This window comes from Bos indicus, chromosome 24 (assembly GCF_029378745.1).
Source record: "Bos indicus isolate NIAB-ARS_2022 breed Sahiwal x Tharparkar chromosome 24, NIAB-ARS_B.indTharparkar_mat_pri_1.0, whole genome shotgun sequence".
Taxonomy (NCBI): domain Eukaryota; kingdom Metazoa; phylum Chordata; class Mammalia; order Artiodactyla; family Bovidae; genus Bos; species Bos indicus.
In genome coordinates, this window is record NC_091783.1 from 29,046,136 (window position 1) to 29,066,577 (window position 20,442).

Consider the following 20,442-nt stretch of genomic DNA (forward strand, 5'->3'; position numbering starts at 1 on the left):
GTCTTCAGCCCCCGACGTTGAACCTGGAGGTGTTTGCTAATAGCTCTGTAACCTGTGGGTTAGCAGGCAGGACTTGTGGGCTGGCTTCTTCGTGTCTTAACCTTGGAGAACAACCCTTGGGCAGGGTGCTGTTTTGGGAACATGTTCAGGAAGGACTTTGAACACTGACGTTATTGACAGAGCCTTCTTCACAGCAGCACATTTCTGGAAGCTGCACTGTGAATGCGATTTTCTCCCAACAATAATGGTATAATTGGGTTGAGCTTATCTTATCAAGGACTTGAAATTAGATAAATCATCACCATGGCCAGCCATTCAAATTAAATCAGAGTTTCAGGGACTGAAGTGTCGGTAACCATTTTAAAAAGTGAATTCATGCTCCGGGTTTTATGAAAGGGACTTAACTGTGTACATGGAGACCAAGGAGTGTTGGGGTACAGAAAGTGTATGAAGAGTCTATCACAGGCTGTAATTATGCCCTTGTCACTGAAAATGAATATACTCACCATAATGAGTATTTGCTGATAATTTTCCACTTGTGCTTTTAGAAGAGTTTGGGGTTGGTTGTGGCAGTGGGGGCGTGGGGGGCATGGAGGGAATTTAGGTGACTTAAAAATAAGACATTTACAGAAGTTTGATGATGTCTTTTTCTCTCCATTTTTTTTGTCATGGTGAATAGAAACATTTGAAATTATTAACATATCACAATCATATTTGACAATCATAGTTTCAGAAAAAATTCACAGTGGTGGCGGGTAGATTTGTTACTTGGTCTTTATTTTTTATTTGGCTCTGTTTGGGTCTTAGTTGTGGCATGTGGGATCTTAGTTCCCTGACCTGGGTTCGAACACAGGCCTCCTGCATCTTAGCCAGGGAAGTCCCTGGTCTTAATTCATATATTTAAATAGGATGATTTCCAGCCATTAGCCAATGCCTGAGGATGCTTCCTGATGGGGTGTGTGTTAGGCCGGGAGGCAGTGGCTAGCAGGGTTCCTAAAGCCTTTGTTATAGGTTTGAATATCACCACTAATTTGACTAGCTAAAAGACCTATATCAGTTTCCTTTCAGTTTGCTTCCTTGCCTGCAAAATAGCACTAATAATAGTACTTTCTTTTTAGAGTTGTGAGGACTGTTAAGATACACGTGTGGAAAGCATTGTAGCACCCTTCCTAGGTAGTTGATAAATATTAACCATCAGCTATATTCAATGTATTTAGTTAAATGAATTCCCAAGTTGATTGTAACCACCGTATGATGCTACATGCTCTACTACTTGATGGCATTTTGAACCTTGTGTATAATAAGCATGCTGCAATCTCTGCTGAATGGGGCAGAATCAATCAAAGGCAAGATTGGCCACGTGAACTGGAATTGCTGTAGGCTTTTCTGGAACTTGGAGTGGCAGTTGAATTGCCTAACTGCCTGAGCCACACTGTCTCAAAATAGTGGTAGACTTCTATAAGCCAAGTCAAGCTGTAGGTGTAGCGTTGTTACCCCTGCCATTAACCATCCAGGAAGCTTACTGTAAACTCCTGCTTGTCTTTCGGGACTCCATTCCACAAAGCCTGGGTGCCTAGGAAGCCTCCCTTCACAGGGGCTGAATAGATCAGGGGACTGCACAGACTTATGTGGACTTGACTTGATCTTTCTATATATAGTCCTGAGATTTGATAGGTTCAGCTCTTGGAAAGTCCACACTCCAAACCACATCTCCGATGAGGCACTCTGATTTTTGTCTGTCAAGTCGTCATATTGCGGTGCTGTCTTCTAGCTCCTCATCAGCATCAGCATAGTTGTCAGGTTCCTGGACCAGACTATTTTCTTTGTCGTTACTTGATTAAAAGAAGTGGAAATCAAAAAAATAAAATAATCGTTACTAGAGATATTCGAGGACCCATACTAGTAGAAGAATTGAAGTAAAGATGGAAATCATCAGGTGGGTCACAGTGGGCAGTGTTTTGGCCTCGGTCAAGTATTCTTTGCACCGAAGCTGGTCTAGATCGTATCATGGAGGCAAGAAGGAGTTGAAGAACCTGTCCAAAATACTGTGCTTTCCCTGCAGGATTGTACGGGACAAAATAAAAAATATTAGCGTCCAGGGTTAAATGTCTGCACATTTCAAGCATGTTTCCTGGGATCTGAAATTCAGCGTGTCATCAATGGCATGACTGACACAGAGAAAAATCTTTAAAGAATGGCACTATCTCTTGAATAATCTTAACATAGCCTTCCCCCATCATGGATGGAATCCTGTGAAATGTAGAGAATCTGGCCAATGTAACTGTATGGTGATAAAGTAGATTAAAAAATTTTCAAAAATCAGTTATGTGGAATTGATCTTGAAGAGTTCCATTATTCTGTTACCATGATGTCTTCACTTACTGTTTGTATTTGCTTATGTTGTTTGAAGGACATACAGGTATAATAAAAGTATTACTAAAGCTGCCCCCTCTTCCATCACTATGCACCTCCACTCCACACATCACCTATTTTGAAAGGATTTTACTCGTTTTCTTTTGTACCATGTTTGTAAATGAATTTTTATTCTGTCACCTTGATTTCTTTTCAGTATTCTTCCTTCTACAAAATTCTTTAAAAATATTTCCCAGCATTCGTGTGGCAAAGAGATAAAAATTCTTTCAGATCAGTCGCTCAGTCATGTCCAACTCTTTGCGACCCCATGAACCGCAGTGCACCAGGCCTCCCTGTCCATCACCAACTCCCGGAGTTCACCCAGACTCACGTCCATCAAGTCAGTGATGCCATCCAGCCATCTCATCCTCTGTCATCCCCTTCTCCTCCTGCCCCCAATCCCTCCCAGCATCAGAGTCTTCTCCAATGAGTCAACTCTGTGCATGAGGTGGCCAAAGTACCGGAGTTTCAGCTTTAGCATTGTTCCTTCTAAAGAAATCCCAGGGCTGATCTCCTTCAGAATGGACTGGTTGGATCTCCTTGCAGTCCAAGGGACTCTCAAGAGTCTTCTCCAACACCACAGTTCAAAAGCATCAATTCTTCGGCACTCAGCCTTCTTCACAGTCCAACTCTCACATCCATACATGACCACAGGAAAAACCATAGCCTTGACTAGACGAACCTTTGTTGGCAAAGTAATGTCTCTGCTTTTGAATATGCTATCTAGGTTGGTCATAACTTTCCTTCCAAGGAGTAAGCGTCTTTTAATTTCATGGCTGCAGTCACCATCTGTAGTGATTTTGGAGCCCAGAAAAATAAAGCCTGACACTGTTTCCACTGTTTCCCCATCTGTTTCCCATGAAGTGGTGGGACCGGATGCCATGATCTTCGTTTTCTGAATGTTGAGCTTTAAGCCAACTTTTTCACTCTCCTCTTTCACTTTCATCAAGAGGCTTTTGAGTTCCTCACTTTCTGCTATAAGGGTGGTGTCATCTGCATATCTGAGGTTATTGATATTTCTCCCGGCAATCTTGATTCCAGTTTGTGTTTCTTCCAGTCCAGCGTTTCTCATGATGTACTCTGCATATAAGTTAAATAAAGAGGGTGACAATATACAGCCTTGACAAACTCCTTTTCCTATTTGGAACCAGTCTGTTGTTTCATGTCCAGTTCTAACTGCTGCTTCCAGACCTGCATACAAATTTCTCAAGAGGCAGATCAGGTGGTCTGGTATTCCCATCTCTTTCAGAATTTTCCACAAAAAAAATTGTTTACACGCACAAAGCAACAGTAATATCATGACAGCTACTGTATGTGTGTATACCCTTGTATTATGGTGAATCAGGTGTTGTTTTTAAACCCTTGATATGCTTCCTAGCCATCCTTTGAGGCTGGTACTATTATTAAGGAAGAAGCTGAGGTGAAGATGGAAGTTATAAAGCATGTCAAGGTCACATTAGTAGCAGGAGGGGAGCCAGGGTTTAAACTTAATTAAGCAGGTTTGTTCAGAGCCCCCAGTCTTAAGGTATTACACACAGTCCTGCCTTTGTTTCTATAAAGAATGAGGGGAGCAGACATATAAAGTGAAAACAGGTTTCCAGCTTTGTGGACTGCATTTTTTGTCTGTTCCTGACTGCACTGCAGGTCATGTGGAATCTTAGTTTCCTGATCAGGGATCGAACTCACACCCTCTGCAGTGGAAGCATGGATTCCTAACTACTGGACCGCCAGGGAAATCAGGTGGACTGCATTTGATCACCTACTTCTCAGTACTTTGTTACTGCATTCTGACCATAGAATGTCTGGAAGGGAACACCGGAAGACCTCGATGTTTAGAGGGGCAGGGGGACCCCAAACATCCAGTTGATTACATTTCAGAGTTTCTGATAATCAGCAAAGCCTAGGTTTTGCATAGGTAGTCTTCAGAACCAGAAAGAAGAGAGAAAGCTTCCATTAGGCTTGCGCTGCTTCAGATGTGCAGTGTGGAGCCAGACACCATAAATGATCTTGATCAGAAAGAAGAGGGGGTGGGAGGATCCACCATGGCTTTGCTGGAGTGTTTTAAGAGCTTGGATTCAGGAGTGACTTGGAGGAAATTGGAAAATGGAGTCCGTGACCAAGGAAGACTATTAAAAAAAAAGCCCCGATAATAGGAACCTCAAAGAGTCGTGGACTCAGCTTGAAAGCTCATGGTCCTGAGACTATGGGGAAAATATAATGAGAACGAAAGCGATGTCATCACAGGTTCAGAACCGGAACAGATAGACCGATCCTAACAGGCACGCAGAACTCCTCTCCTACCATTATGCTCCTTTCCTTTTAAGACAAGGAGGTTGATCTTCAGCCCAGGGAGAGTAGAATACTTGTAAGAGGAAATTGAAACACAAGATAGGGGAGCTGATTGTGCAGACGCGCAGAGCAGCACTGAATGAGTTGAGAGCCTCTGGCCAGTGTGAATTTTGTGAATTTCCTCCCGGTGGGCCGGGAGGACTCGCCCACTGCTTTCATCTTTGAAGAATTATGGAGAACTAAGGAAATTACTAGTGAACTGGGGATGGGATAATGTCCCAATTAAAAGCCAAATTCAGAGGATGTGGTGGTCAGATAAAGGAAGAGAGGACCCCGTGCTGACCTGGGGCAGAATTCTCCAACCAGTAATGAGGACAGGTTGGTTGGCAAATTTCATTTTCGGATGCACACAGTGGCTAGGAGACAGCATGAAATTGTTCAGAACAGAAAAAAAATAATTGTTTCTTTATTCCCTTTTGTGACAAAGATATTCAACTTGGAGACTGGGGCAGAAAGTCAAGAATGCCTGTATGTGGAGTTCAGAAAGGATTGGGGAGACGGAGGTATTGGGTTGAATATGGGACCCTCTCCCATTGCTACATGGGCACTTGTTAAATATACCAGTTTATCCACCACATCTCTTGAGATTATGTTTTAGTGAATCTTGGGTCAGGGCCCAGGAATCAGAAATTTTGGCGACTGTCCCGGATGACTTGCTGTGCTGAGTAAGTTTAGGAATAACTGGACCTTAGGACAGGCATACCACGAGGTAGAGCCATGTTGTCATGATAGTATTAATACTGTTATTAGTAATGGCTAATGCGTCGAATAACCAGTTGCCAGACACTATTCTAAGCGCTTTACGCATTATCTCGTGTAATCCTCACACCCACCCTCTGAGTGGGTGCTGTCTCATTTTACAGGTTAGGGGAACTGGGACTTCTCAGGTGTGTGTGCTCAGCCATACCTCACTCTGTGACCCCATGGACTGTAGCCTGCCAGGCTCCTCTGTCCATGGGATTTTCCAGGCACGGATACTGGAGTGGGTTTCCATTTCCTACTCCAGATGGGCAGGATTCAAACTCAGGTACTCTGGCATGTTGAAAACCTGAGCTGCCCCTCCGAGAGCCTGGAGGTATGGCTCTGGGTAGGTGGGAAGGGCCGTGTCTGGGCATGCATCACGCCCCGTCTTTAGAACCTGAGCAGCATCACTGTGAAGACGTTGGGCTGATGCAGACAGGAGTAATGACTAAATCTGGATGGAGTTATTAATTTCTCAAGATAAAATCTTGGAGGGTTAAATGTAATTGCTGCCCCTTGGGGCCCCGAATCAGAGCAAAGAAACTGGAAGCCACGAGTCAACAGTTGCCTGGTGGAAAAGCCCTGGGTTGTTTGGGTTGACTGATCGCTCGTTATAAATCAACAGGGCCTTTGTCTCTGCTGCACCTTTTGCCTGGGATGCCCTTTCCCACTTCCTCCTCTTTTCTCCTGGCAAATTTTTAATCATCTTTAAAGACAGCGCCTAAATGTCACTGCAGCTATGCAGTCTTCTTTGATTTCCACAGGCAGATTTATCATCCTCTTCTGCTGCTGTAGCACTTTGTTCCTGACGTTATAATTTTGCGATTAGATTTCTTAGTTTGTGCCACTCATGTCCATGGTCAGCCAGCTGGAAACACAGAGGAGGGCAAAACCTCCTCCCTCCTTCCTTCCCTCCTTCCCACCCTCCCTTCCACTCTGAGCCCTGCCCTCACTGAGCCCGATGAATCATTTTTAACTGTCTGTATATTGATACAATCACCCCTTTTCTCAATCCTTCAGCCCCTGCCTGATTCACATCTATGCCCTAACTTGTCCCCAACCTGTCACTTGTTGTCCCCCCGATACACACACGTTTCCCACGAAGCATCAGAGAGTTCTCGAACACAGTCTGCCTGTGCTGAAAACGTATGCCTGGTTCTCCCCAGCCAACGGAATAACCCCAAGCCCCCAGCCATCTGTGATCTAACCTCGTCTAACTCACCAGCCTCAACTTTTGACTCCCTGCCTTGCTTCTTAGACTCCAGTGACACAGAACTCATTGTAATTCCCCAGGCAGTGTGCTGTTTCTTGCTGCCTTGTTCTGGCTCGAGCACTGACCGCCTGGGATGGTTTCCCCGCACCCCATCCCCTTGCCTGCCCCCCCCGGGATCTCTGGAGGCCCCCAGATCCCTGCCCTGGGCTCTCTTCACCCCCCTCTGTGTCCTGTTACCTCTCACTTGCCGCTTTCTACTGCAATCATCTCTCCTTTGCTCTCACTTGAAGCCTTGAACTTCTTAAGGGCAGGGCAATATTTCCTTCTGTTTCTGGCAAGTGGACACTCAGTATATGTTTCTGCAAAGAATTGTAATTATTTGTCCTACTTGGCAAGCCTCCAGGGTTAGAATCTAGCCTCTTCCTCTTCCTGGAGGTGAGAGCATGGGTATTCACCTTTGAGTGAGCATCTCTTTGCTCATTTGTAAACTGCAGCTCTTTTCACTCTCCTCAGGGGGCTACTGTGAGAATTAAGGGAGATGGCCATGTTTTATAAAACTTAGCTTTCTGGTCTGCTGCTGCTGCTGCTAAGTCGCTTCAGTCCTGTCCGACTCTGTGAGACCCCATAGACGGCAGCCTACCAGGCTCCCCCATCCCTGGGATTCTCCAGGCAAGAACACTGGAGTGCGTTGCCATTTCCTTCTCCAGTGCATGAAAGTGAAAGTGAAGTCGCTCAGTCGTGTCCGACTCTCAGCGACCCCATGGACTGCAGCCTACCAGGCTCCTCCATCCATGGGATTTTCCAGGCAAGAGTACTAGAGTGGGGTGCCATTGCCTTCTCCAAGCTTTCTGGTCTAGGGATCCATAAACTTGAGTCTCGATGCCGGATTTGGGGCCAAGAATCTTTTTAAAGTTTTAAAATGCTTTTTAAAAAATCATGAAGAGAATACTACTTTTTGACACTTGAGAATTACATGAAATTTCAATATTGGTGTCCATGAATGAAGTTCTATTTAAATGACCAGAGCCACATTTATTCATTTACCCAGTTTTGCACTATGACAGCAGAGCCATAGAGACTCTGTAGCCTGAAAAGCCTCAAATATTTACTCTCCGGCCCTTTCCAGAAGCCTGGCGCTGGCTCAGCTGGTAAAGAACCCGCCTGCCAATGCAGGAGAGGCAAGAGACGAGGATTCAATCCCTGCGTCAGGAAGATCCCCTGAAAAGGAAAGGGCAACCCACTCCATTTTTCTTGTTCCTCCCATGGGCAGAGGAACCTGCCAGGCTACAGTCTGTAGGGTTGCACAGAGTCAGACACACTGTAGCAACTTAGCACTCAGAGGGCTTCCCAAGTGGCTCAGTGGTAAAGAATCTGCCTGCCAATGCAGGAGAAATAGGAGAGGCAGGTTCAGTGCCTGGGTCGGGAAGATCTCCTGGAGGAGGAAATGGCAACCCACTCCATTATTCTTGCCTGGAAAATCCCACGGACAGAGGAGCCTGGAGGGCTGCAGTTCCTGGGGTCACAGAGTCGGACACAACTGACTGAGCACACATGCACTTGGGGCAGGTCCATTGGAAAATAAGACACTCGGAGTGGAGTTAAATAAGAGATGACAGACTTCCTCTAGTCTGTAGATTTCATTGACCTCTGAGAGTTCACCTAGAAAACCTCATGCTGCCCTGACCCCACCCCCCAGGATGGAGTGTGACCCTTGTTTACTTCTGTCCTGTTCTCCCCTCTGTTATCATCCACCTCCTGGGGTTGGATTCCCGCCCTGGCCCCCCTCTGTAGCAGAAAGGCTGGAGATCAAGAGGTCCCTGGCCCCTAACCTATCACTGGGACACAGGCTTACAACACATTGGTCCAATTGCTGTGGTGAACTTGGGACTTCTCTTTATTTGTTATAGTTAGCCTAAAGAAAAGCTAACTAGTAGTGCTTACTCTGTGTCAGGCCCAGGATGAATGGTTGGATATCTGCAGCTGGCAAATAGCAAAATATCACCCAGTGTCCCAAACTTGATGGCTGTTGAAAGCCCAAGTTCTTACTGATCAGAGAGCCCTAGATACTATCTCTTCCTCATTCTGAAATACGCAGAGCAGGCAGGGTATATAGGAGGTGATGCATACGTATTATTCTGTGCCCGTGCGCACCTTCACGTTTCACCCTGTTTGCTTTAGATTCTGTTGGAAAGAAATGAATTACAACAAATAAAATCAAAGCTGCCTGTAGGATTCTTTCTGGTGCTTTTTCTCACTCATTTTCCCTGGGATAGCCACTCTCCTAAATTTGGTGCTTATCAGTACCTTGTATATTTTTATATTCTTGCTACATATGTATTACATTACCTTTTGAATGTAAACCTTATATATAAAAACTGTCATCAATCATGCTTTGGATTTTTACTTTTAGTTTCTAAAGATTTAGACTGCAGTGTATCTTGGTACCAATCTGATTTTGGAAAGTTTTGTAAATAGATTTCTGAACTCACTAAAGATAATAGTCATTCCTAGGTTGATTTATAGTTAAATTTCTCTCTTAACCTTACATGGAAGTTAAAGTAACTGAGTATCTGTTTTGCAGTGGAACCTTGTGGATAAATGTAGCTCCAGTTCTTACATTTTTAATGCTATTTCTGCCTTGACGAAGTGAAAATCTTTTGGCCCACTTCTCCTATTGATGGGCGTTGAGATAGTTTCTAGCTCTTGCAGTTACGACTGTGCTGAAGTGGACAATCCTACACATGTTGACTAGAGCACTCATGGAAGACTTTCCCAAGAATATACCTGCAGGATATGTCTACTATTATCTTTACTAGAATGTTCCATGGTGACTGTAGTCACATTCACTGATACCTCAGTGAAGGGTTTGATTGCTCTGTACCCTTGATTTGAGACAATCTTTTCTTGCCCATAACAGACTTAATAATTTTTGTTACTTTGGTGGGTCTGATCTAATATCTCACTGTTGCTCCTAATACAATTTTAAGTTAGATTCTGAGAGATTAGAAAAGCCCATGTTCTTTTTTTCTTGTTTTTCTCAGATCTGAAAAGAACTGTTTACATTTTAGATCAGTTTGGATTCTTGCAACTTTAGTGTCTGCGACACTTCCCATGCATCACCCAGGAAGTCCTTCCCTTGTGAATCTGCGCTGTATGGCTTCCTTCAAACAGTTGCTTTGAGGTCTATCTCTGGGGTCTCCCTTTCTCCTTCCTCCCAATTTCTGGTTCTTCTCCACAGTGCAGACTGTTCACAAGGCTGGCCCTGCCACTTTTGAAATTTACGCCCCCTCCTTAACTTTGAAATTAAGCTGCTCCCTCAGGCAGCTTCTGTCCACTCTCTTCCTCCTGTATTTGGATTGCCATCAGGGCTGGGTGAAGGTTATTTTAAACAATTTATTTACTTTTAAATGAAGGATAATTGCTTTACAATATTGTGTTGACTTCTGCCATACATCAACATGAATCAGCCATAGGTATATATAGGCCCCCTCCCTCTTGAACCTCCCTCCCACCTCCCAAAGATTTTTGTAATTAATGTAAATGATGCCTGAGTTCTACTGAGGCTTAATCATCCTGTGATGATGTCAGTAGGAAGTAGGAAAGAAAGGGAAGTAGTGAGGAAATTAACTCAAAGGGGTAGGTGGATAGCACTTGGTATGATTGACTTTTAAGCCCACTGAGTATGTGTGATGAGAAGGAAGATGGCAAGAGATAGCAACTTTCTAATTTTTAAGTATAAAAAGGAAACATAATTGTATTAATCTTTATTTACATTTTTAATGTGTCCTTGCCCTCAAATTAGAGAAAAATACACTTTCCTTTTTTAACTGAAGGTTAGTTGATTTACAATGTTGTGTTAGTTTCAGCTGTACAGCCAAGTGATTCAGTTTATATATTCTTTTTCAAATTCTGTTCCATTTTAGGTTATTGAAATTGATAGTCACTCAGTCGTGTCCAACTCTTCATGACCCTTTGGACTGTAGCCTGCCAGGCTTCTCTGTCCATGAGGATACTCCAGGCAAGAATACTGAGTGGGTTGCCATTCCCTTCTCCAGGGGATCGTCCCAACCCAGAGATTGAACCTGGGTCTCCTGCATTTCAGGCAGATTCTTTACCATCTGAGCCACCAGGGAAGCCTATTGTAGGTTAATAGAAGATATTGAATATAGTTCCCTGTGTTTACAGTAGGTCCTTCTTGTTTCTCTGTTTTATATATAATAGTGGGTATCTGTTAATCTCAAATTCCTAATTTATCCCTCCCCTGCCTTTCCCCTTTGGTAACCGTGTTTGTTTTCTTTCTATGTCTGTGAGTCTAGAGAAATATATACTTTCAATTGATTGCTTTTACGTGGTATAAAACACTCTGTACCCTGCAGTAAATATATCAGCATTTCAGTTTTTTAGTTCAGGAACATATTGAAACAAACTTCATAAAGAATTAGATGGGAATATACAAATCAATCGGAGAAGGCAATGGCACCCCACTCTGGTACTCTTGCCTGGAAAGTCCCATGGACGGAGGAGCCTGGTGGGCTGCAGTCCATGGGGTCGCTAAGAGTTGGGCACGATTGGGCGACTTCCCTTACTTTTCACTTTCATGCATTGGAGAAGGAAATGGCAACCCACTCCAGTGTTCTTGCCTGGAGAATCCCAGGGACGGGGGAGCCTGGAGGGCTGCCGTCTGTGGGGTCGCACAGAGTCGGACACGACTGAAGCGACTTAGCAGCAGTAGCAGCATACAGATCAATATGCTGGAATGTGTACATTTTTCTTGAAAAGTTGAGTTAATGATGGTGATATATGGAGCCTCAAAACTCCTGGCTGTCTCCTCACCCCTACTTCTTCCCCCTCGGCCTCAGTTGAGAGTTTTTTATTCACAATGACCATTTTAATGGAAATGTTCAGTCCTGAGAAGATCCTGGAATGTGCATTATTTCGATTGTGCTGTTTAAGACAAGTGGGAGTTGTTTCTTCTACTCCAGTTATCAAAAAGATTAACCCTTTGCCCTCTACATTCTAATTGTAACCACTCCGAAAACAAAGGGGTTATTTGTACAAAATAGTGGGAAAAGCGAGGCTTCATGCCAAGTGGGATGTTTCTCCGTTGAAGGAGGTGGCGATCACGGCACACATTTTTTTCCTTGTGTTGCAGGCTTCCGTGGAGGCTTCTGGGGAGATTTCGTTATGCAAGACTGGATTTCCTGAAGATGTGTACAGTGCAGTCTTGTCCCGGGATGTGCTGGAAGGACAGCCCCTTCTCAATGGTATGACCTCAAAAGATACATTTGTACACTCAGCTCCAATGCTCTTGAAATACCATTCACTGTTAAAAAGTTTCTAAATGATCTCCACTGTACAAGTATGAATTTTTCACAGTCCCTATAATGAGACTGTAGGGACTTTATTTTAGGATTACAGAAGAGCTCATAAATCTCTTATGTACACAACTAGAAGGCTCCTGATCTCCTGAAAACCTCTTCCATTTTTCATTTATGGTGGAAACCATCACACAGTTAATTTTTACAATTTTCTGCCTACATTTTACTTCTGGTAGAAGATCATATTTACCGAATATCTGATTCTGCTGATTTAAACATTATTTACAGCTATCGTCTGCTTAGTGTTTCGAATCAAAGAATTGCTAAGACATGTCAAAACTAACATTTAGCAAAATTATAATGAGCAGATTTAGCAGGTAAAATCTCAAGGCAAAAGCATGAAATTTGTATTTTTATTATACCATTGTTTATAGAAATTACTGGATAGCTAATTTAGTTGTAATACATGTGAATTTCCAATATAGACTCATCTCCTATCTAACTATGGATCAGATTCATTATATTGATGGATATCATATGAAAATTCTTGCCAATAAGTGTAGATAAAATCTAAGTAAAAGTTGAAATCAAAAACGAAATTGAAAGCCCCTTCTGTTACCTCTAATTGAAAGCAAATAAAATTTTGGTTAGCCATATTTTCATGGACTTATTTATCATTACACAAAATGTCATAGAAATGGGAAAGCAGGAAGAATTCATTAATAAGTTGTATTTAAATTCTAATTCCCCACAAATCGTGCATATATCTGAGGCTGTTTTAGATAGCCACTTTCAGAAAATCTGTGGAACCTCAACTAATTAATTGACACAGGCCTGTAGCACACAGCCTTAATTGAAGACTCTGTCGCTCTGACAGACCTTTGTGGTATCATACCTAAGAATACCATAGACAGAGGACTTTGAAATGTAAATAGCCCCTTAGCTACTGAAGTTCCTTGTTGCCAGTTATCCTTTTATTTTCATTTCTGTTCTGATTGTGATTTGCTCACACATATGTGATCTTTCTGAAGTTATTTTTAAGACATCCTCCTGTCCCTTTCTCATCACATGATATTTTAATGAGTAAATATTAAATCAGTCTGTCTCAATGCTGAATTGCTATATCACCTAGTAGCTAATGGTTGATGCAATAGAGGTTTAATTCAAATCAAAGTGTGTAGATTTTTTAAAAAATTTAATACAAGTCTCAGAGTTCTGCACATTTGTCATCTTCAAATCTGTAAATTATTACGTGGCATCTTAGGACCTACCTATGTGATCTTAAGTAGTATTTGAATGCTGAAAAATATTTTGATAAATCCTAGAAAGTAATTTCTCCAGATCAAAAATTTCACTGGAATTGTTTGCATTTTTACATTTTACTTTTGAGATTCATTCTTAATTGGATAGTTCCTTCTCCTAGTTCCTTCTTCTAAAAGTTCATTGAAATTTGCTGGTTAAGAATAAACATATGGTCTGTCTCTGGAAGCCATTGATTTAAGGTGAAATATGCTGTTATGCTGAATAATTTTGAAAATGAAAGCCTGTTTTTAAATTATTGGATCATGCTGGTGATGAAAGTGGGCATAACTGATTACCAGTATCATTTTAGTATAACCTAGAAACTTGGGACTTTCTAGAGTTGTCAGTATAAAAGATTGAGAATACTTTTGACTCTGTGCCCTAGCAGCCGCTGGGGGAAGTCTATGACATGACAGTCTCTGGTAGAATTTCTCTGCGTTTGGTATACCTAGTAGTTACCATTTTGATCTTTTAGCCTTTCTAATAAAGCTGTTTCTCTTCTGACACATCATTACTTTTTTCCTTTATCATTCATAAAATATGTTAACATCACCAGCATCTTAATACTTCAGACATAAGGTTCTGATATAATATTGGCTCATAGAAAAAACTATTCTTTTAGAAGGAGGAAGATTTTTGTGAAACATCACCATTCCTTTCTACAAGAGTGTTGTCACCAGTTATATGTATTTGGGAGAATCATTACTGAGAAGAATTCTCCTTTTTAAAAAAAAAAAAAAAGTTTCTATTAATACCTTTTTGGAGTTTATAGTGACATGATAATCCAAAGGTGGCTGTGTACACTTAACCCAAGTAAATACCAAGTCATAATTACGTTCATGAATTCTATGTTCTGTGCTAAGTGCACTCACCATGTATATTATAAAGCTGAGAGTAATCTGTTGCTGGGCTAAGAGTGATGACTTTGGCCGTGGTTTAGTGATTTATAGTGTTCAAGGAAACAAGTAATTGTGCATAAGAAATACGCAACGGTTTTCCAAGGCATTTGCCTTGTGGCGGGTTTCTCCCTTATTGAGGTTATAGTCTAAAAGCCTGTTGAAATTGTAACTCCTAACCCTTGATGCTTCCTTTCATTTCCCCCTGATGACTTCTGGGGAGAGGAGGGCCGTTGTCCAAACACAGGTATAGAATGGTTTTGTAGAGTCGATTCCTGGTGCACTAGACCTTGTACAAAAGTTTAACTTTCAAGTGTGTAAGTGCCATGAATGCTGATTCTTCTTCAAACAGTGAAGTCACAATCTTTTTTGAAAGTGCTTGAAAAACATGAAGCATTAGAGGGAGAGAGAAGATGTTAGAGGCATGTTAGAAAAGCTGGACTCTTGTCTAAAGAGAATTCTTTTCTCCCCACCCGCCCCTTCTATTTTCTGCTGTTGTAATGAATTTCATAGAAAGAATGGACCCAGTGAGCTAGTTCCATGCCTCCAATTTCTCTTCTGGTTTTCATCAGTGAGTTTTTGGTAAGATCATAAAGAGGGCAGAGGTATTTTGTGATCAACCTTCACATTTCCTATTATATCATGTCAAATATTTCCACTCTTTTGAAAAAAAAAAGTTCAGTGCTTTAAAAAAAGTGGCTATCCAGGCCTCTGTTCCATTTCGTTAGCAAAACCAGATTTTTCTTAACTGTGCCTCTATTTTTGCACTTACAGGTTGCTTCCAATTTTTCTCTTACACATATTGTGCTGCTATGGAGATTCGTTTTTAGCGAACTTTGATTTTTCTTTACGGATATTTTCTTTGGGATTTGTGTTCAAAAGTAAAATTCCTAGGCCAAAGGTAATGGACTTTTTTTTTTTTTTTCACATTTTTGTAGAATTCTCTTCATGGCTAAAAGTATGTTTGTTCTTTACTCCATCCTCATAACCACTGAATTTTACAGTGTTTTTCATTTTCCTACTTCCCCTGAGATGAAAAACATTCCTTTTTTTATCCTGTGGTATCCTCTGGGTTTGCCTTTTGTAAGTTAGGATCAATTTTAATACGTTTAGGTCATCATTTTTACTTTGCTATTTTTCTATTCTGTTTTAAAAGCATTTCTTGCCAATCCCCTCAGTTTACAGATAAGCAAATTGGAGCTCAGGCTTTTCCCATGATTATACGGTGCTTTAGATTGTTAGCTACAGATTTGGAATTAGAACTCATGTTTCTGATACTTAATTTAGTGATGATGCTAATGACGATGATTAAAGAAAAAAAAAAAAAAAAACCATTATGGAGTAACACAGGGAAGAACATGAGTTAGCCTACCTGTCCATGTGTCTTGTGATAAGTCTGAGAACTGGTCTTTATTTCCCACTTGGCACCATGGCTTTTGTGTTATTAGACACATTTGGGAATTGGTGAGTCTAAGGCAGGGCTTCCCTGGTGGCTTCTGCAGTGCAGAAGACCTGGGTTCTATCCCTGAGTCGGAAAGATCCCCTGGAGAAGGGAATGGCTATCCACTCCAGTATTCTTGGCTAAAGAATTCCGTGGTCAGAGGAGCCTGGCAGGCTACAGTCCATGGGGTCCCCCTGTGATTAAAAAATATCTCCTGATGATTGTCACCATGAGTATTTTTTGTGCATACCTATTTACAAGCAGAAATTTAGGGCTTTTGAAAATAATATTTAGTCTCAAATATTTAACTTACACTCCACTGAACTAGAAAGAATCTCTTGTGGTAGCACATTACTTGAAAATAAAATAACTGAAATCATAAATTTTCATTCTGTCACCAGCAGTGCATCTGACACTAGGAAATAACAACCACGCTGCAGCATCACAGAGAGCGTCTAGGCTGTTTTTAGTGTGGATGTTATGAGTGATTTTCCTGTATGTTTTGCACTGGTGGTCTGTATGCTTAGACATCTCGCTTAAGTAAACTCCTCCAACTCTGGTCAACATAAATAGCAACCTGCAATTACCAAGAAGCTCTTCAGTAATGCATTCAGACTCACCAACTCTGGGCAGCCCATGATGACTATTTTCAACTAGATGGAATTTGATTTAGATTAGTTTACTTACTGATTGAGGCTCCTCTCTGCATTAACACTCTGGGAGAAAGCTCTCATATGGTATCTTCAGACAACAGTACAGAAATCATTTTTATTATTTAGTAGAACTATACACTATGCACTACTTTTTCTAAAAATAACCTGACTGCTCAAGTATGATATGCATTACTGAATTTGGGAGCCATCTATATCTTAAGCAGGTCTTCTCTGTTCCAGGCTTGTACTAATATGTTAGGAAACCTTGGCTTTTGTTTTAATTTGCATTTTTTATTTTGATAGATCTTTTTTTTTTAATTGTTTTGTGTAAATGTCTTAAGATATTTAAAAGGTAGGGTTAGAAGCAACTTGTTTATACAGCCTTTTGCTAACTTTGTGTGTGTGTGTTAGTCACTCAGTTGTGTCTGACTCTTTGCAACACCATGGACTGTAGCCCACCAGGCTCCTCTGTCCCTGGGATTCTCCAGGCAAGAATAGGAAGTGGGTTGTTATTCCCTTCTCCAGGGGACCTTCCAACCCAGGGACTGAACCCGGGTCTTCTGTATTGCAGGCAGATTCTTTATCATTTGAGCCACTGATTTCCAATTGTGAGAAAAGGCATTAAGTTTCGAGATGGTTCTCTTGGATATTGATGATTGGCTCTTAGGAGTTACAAATGAAATACAGCCATGTAGATTCTCCGGGGTGGAGAGCTTGTATTTTTAATACCTTGTGTTAGTTATTTTTTAAGAGCCATTAGGTGTATAGTAATATCAACATAAGAACTAGGAAATTTCATCCTTGTTTTCATCATAACCATTTAGACTTTAATACTTGGCATGCTTTTATATCCCTTTTGATGCAATGTGTTTTAGGTCTAGGTTTCTTAATGCAGTCCTGTAAACCAAGATAAGCCAGTTTGGGTGGTCACTTCTTTATTTTAAGTCCTTTGCAGTTATTTATATCCTTCAGTAATTTGGAGTAGCCGAGGTCTGCTGTCTCACAAAATAGCAACCAGAACTGTGTTGAAGAAAGTCACACTTCACCTATGAAAACGTGTTAACAAGCAGGCACTGAATGGTTTAAAATCTGCCCTCCTAAGATCTGAGGGCCCCTTTCTGTCTGTCCTTTTAGGCTATATAGGAAGCCTCTGGTGGAGAGTAGAAAATAAACACAATAAATAAGATTTACTTTATGTTAGATGCTATGGAGAAGAATAAGACAGAGAAGGGAAATAGGAAGAATGTGTGGTTTTGCTGAAATAGGATGGTCAGGGGAGTATCATTGTATGGGAGACATTTGAGTAAGAATTGATACTGCATGTGGTGCAAGTGCTATAGATAACTGAGAGAGGAACATGCAGATTAACAGCGAACTGCACATGCAAAGGCTGTGTGACATCTGTGTATCTTCTTTGAAGAAATGTCTGTTCAGGTCCTTTGCCCATATTTTAATTATTTGGTTTTCATTTTAAAAGTTTTTTTATATATATTCTGGATACTAGATCTTTATCAACTAGATGATTTGTAAATATTTCTCCCATTCTTTAGGCTGTCTTTTCAATTTCTTGATAATGTCCTTTTATGCACAAAAGTTTTTGACTTTAACGACATACAACTTACCTGTTTTTCCTCTTGTTGCTCTTGCTTTTGGTGTCACATCTAAGAAACTGTTGCAAAATTCAAGGTCATAAAGATTTATTCCTATGTTTTCTTCTAAGATATTTTATGATTTTAGTTCTATTTAGGTCACTGACCCATTTTAATTTTTGTATGTAGCAGGAGATGGAAGCCCAACTTTATTCTCGGGATATATTTTGGCAGTCGAGCTGGCAGAGTTTGATGGATTGGATGGATGGTGTGAGAAAAGAGGGGTCAAGGATGACTCTGTGATATTTGGTCCAAATCCTGGGAAGGCTGTTAGTCACTGTGATGGGAATGATCAGGAGTTGGTTTGCGTGTGTGGAGATGAATGTCAAAGATGGATAAAGACATTTTGGTATAGGTTTGGGGTTTAGTGGAATGGTCTGGGCTGCAGTGTGGGTACTTCTAAGTGTATGAAGGACAGTCATGAGCCAGGGTGAAATCACTAAGAGGATTTTCACCCAGTGTGAGGAAGAGACCAAAGAAAGAAATGCTTTCGTATGGAGCACTCCGGAATTAGGAAGTCGGGATTAAGAGGCGGAATGGAGGTAAACAAGGTCCCACTGTGTAGCACAGGGAACTGTATTCAATATCCAGTGATAAACCATCATGGAAAAGAGCATGATTGAGTGTCTGTATAGATGTGTATATGTGTATAACTGAACACTGTAAAGTAGAAATTAACACAATGTTGTTAATCAACTCTACTTCAATAAAGGAAGCTTTTTAAAAAGGTTTTATGCCTTTATCAACATGATAGTGGGCATTTCCTGGAAAATATTTAGATAGTTTTTGATTAGGGTCTCAGATGTTGGGGATACATGGCTGTTAACATTTTATACAGGAGCTTTCTCATCCCTTTACAGTTTTGATTTGTTACTTTAAAAAAAAAAGAAAAATTGGCTGTGCTGGGTCTTCGTTGCGGCATATGGGCTCGGTTGCCTTGCAGCATGTGAGTGCTTAGTTCCCTGACTAGGAATCAAACCTGAGTCCCCTGCATTGGAAGGAGGATTCTTAACCCTGGACCACCAGGGAAGTCCCCTATGATTTCTTATCTTAAAGATACGATTCAAAAGACAGAGAGGTAATGAAGACTGAGAATGAGTGACCAGAGAGAGTTAGGAGAAAATCAGTAGGATCTGGTACCTTCAAAGGCAAATTAAGTTGTATTTCAAAGGAGGGAGTGACCGTCTGTACCCAATGCCACTGAAGGGTCAGCTCAGATGAGGACTGAGAATTCACCATGGATTTCACAGCATAATGGTAACTGGGTGAGTTTGATTCTGGTGTGTTCTATAGTTATGTGGAGGTGGGAAGCTGGCCACAGATTGAGTTTTCCTTTCGAAAGACGAAAAGAAATTGAGTGGCAATTGAGAGGGAAGCAGATTCAACCGAGGATGGTGTTTTGTTTTTTTGGTAGGGCAGAAATGGAGAACAGACTTGTGGCCACAGTGGGGGAAGGAAAGGTTGGGACAAATTGAAAGAGTAACATGAAAACATATAAATTACCATATATAAAATAGATAGCTAACTTGACAGAAACCAACAAAATTCTATAAAGCAGTTATCCTTCAATTAAAAAATAAATAAATTAAAAAATTAAATAGATAGCCAGTGGAAATTTACTTGTGTGACTCAGGGAGCTCAAATCAGGTGCTCTGTGACTACCTAGAGGGGTGGGACTGGGTAGGAGTTGGGAGGGGTGCTCACGAGGGAGAGGGCATATGGTCACCTATGGCTGACTCATGTTGATGTATGGCAGAAACCAACGCAATACTGTGGAGCAATTATTCTCCAATTAAAAATTTAAAATAAAAATGAGGATTATTTTTAAGGATGGGGGAGTAGCATCCCATGCAACATGGTTGCATGTTGATGGCAAAGACTCCAGTAGGGAAGGGAAAAGTGATGGTGCAGAAGAGAGGAGACAATTATTAGGACAATATCCTGGAGTGGACTAGAGAAATGAGATCACGTGGGACTCAGAAATCTGTCCTTAAGACGAGCCGCACAGATGTTCTTATGTACCTACATTTGGGAACCACTCTCGCACTTTTTGTTGAGTCACTCCTGAAAAGGTTTTAAAAATCCTTCCTTTCAGCTTGATGATTTTATGTCAGCAGAAGGTTTGCTCTTCAGAAATGGCAGCTAGGATAAAAATGAAACCCTTGTGGTGTTCGATGATGTAAACAGGGTTTTCATCACTGGAGCATCCTTGACAGATGGTTATCCAGTTTCTGCGAGAATACCACTGCTCGTCTCCTCCCCCCAGGAGGAGGAGACCATTCCTTTACAGAGTGTGCTCCGTCACCGAAGAGCTCTCACTGTTAAAAAGCGATTTCTGAAAAAGTTGAACCGAAGCATATGTTCCTAAAATCTTTACCCGCTGGTGCCTATTTCGTCATTTGGCACCGCACGGAGCAGCGAGTGCGTCATTTTTCATTCGACAAGTATTTTTGCTCGTTCATCACATG

The 20,442-nt window shown here is 41.3% G+C and overlaps 1 protein-coding gene across 1 annotated transcript in view; it reads left to right on the forward strand.

The window, feature by feature from the left end:
- Positions 1 to 20,442, forward strand: part of CDH2 (cadherin 2) — a 248,192-nt gene that overhangs the window by 19,590 nt on the left and 208,160 nt on the right. Inside the window, exon 2 of the mRNA XM_019986910.2 lies at positions 11,868 to 11,979. Within this exon, the coding sequence (XP_019842469.2) occupies positions 11,868 to 11,979 (112 nt within the window). The remainder of the gene's footprint in view (positions 1 to 11,867; positions 11,980 to 20,442) is intronic.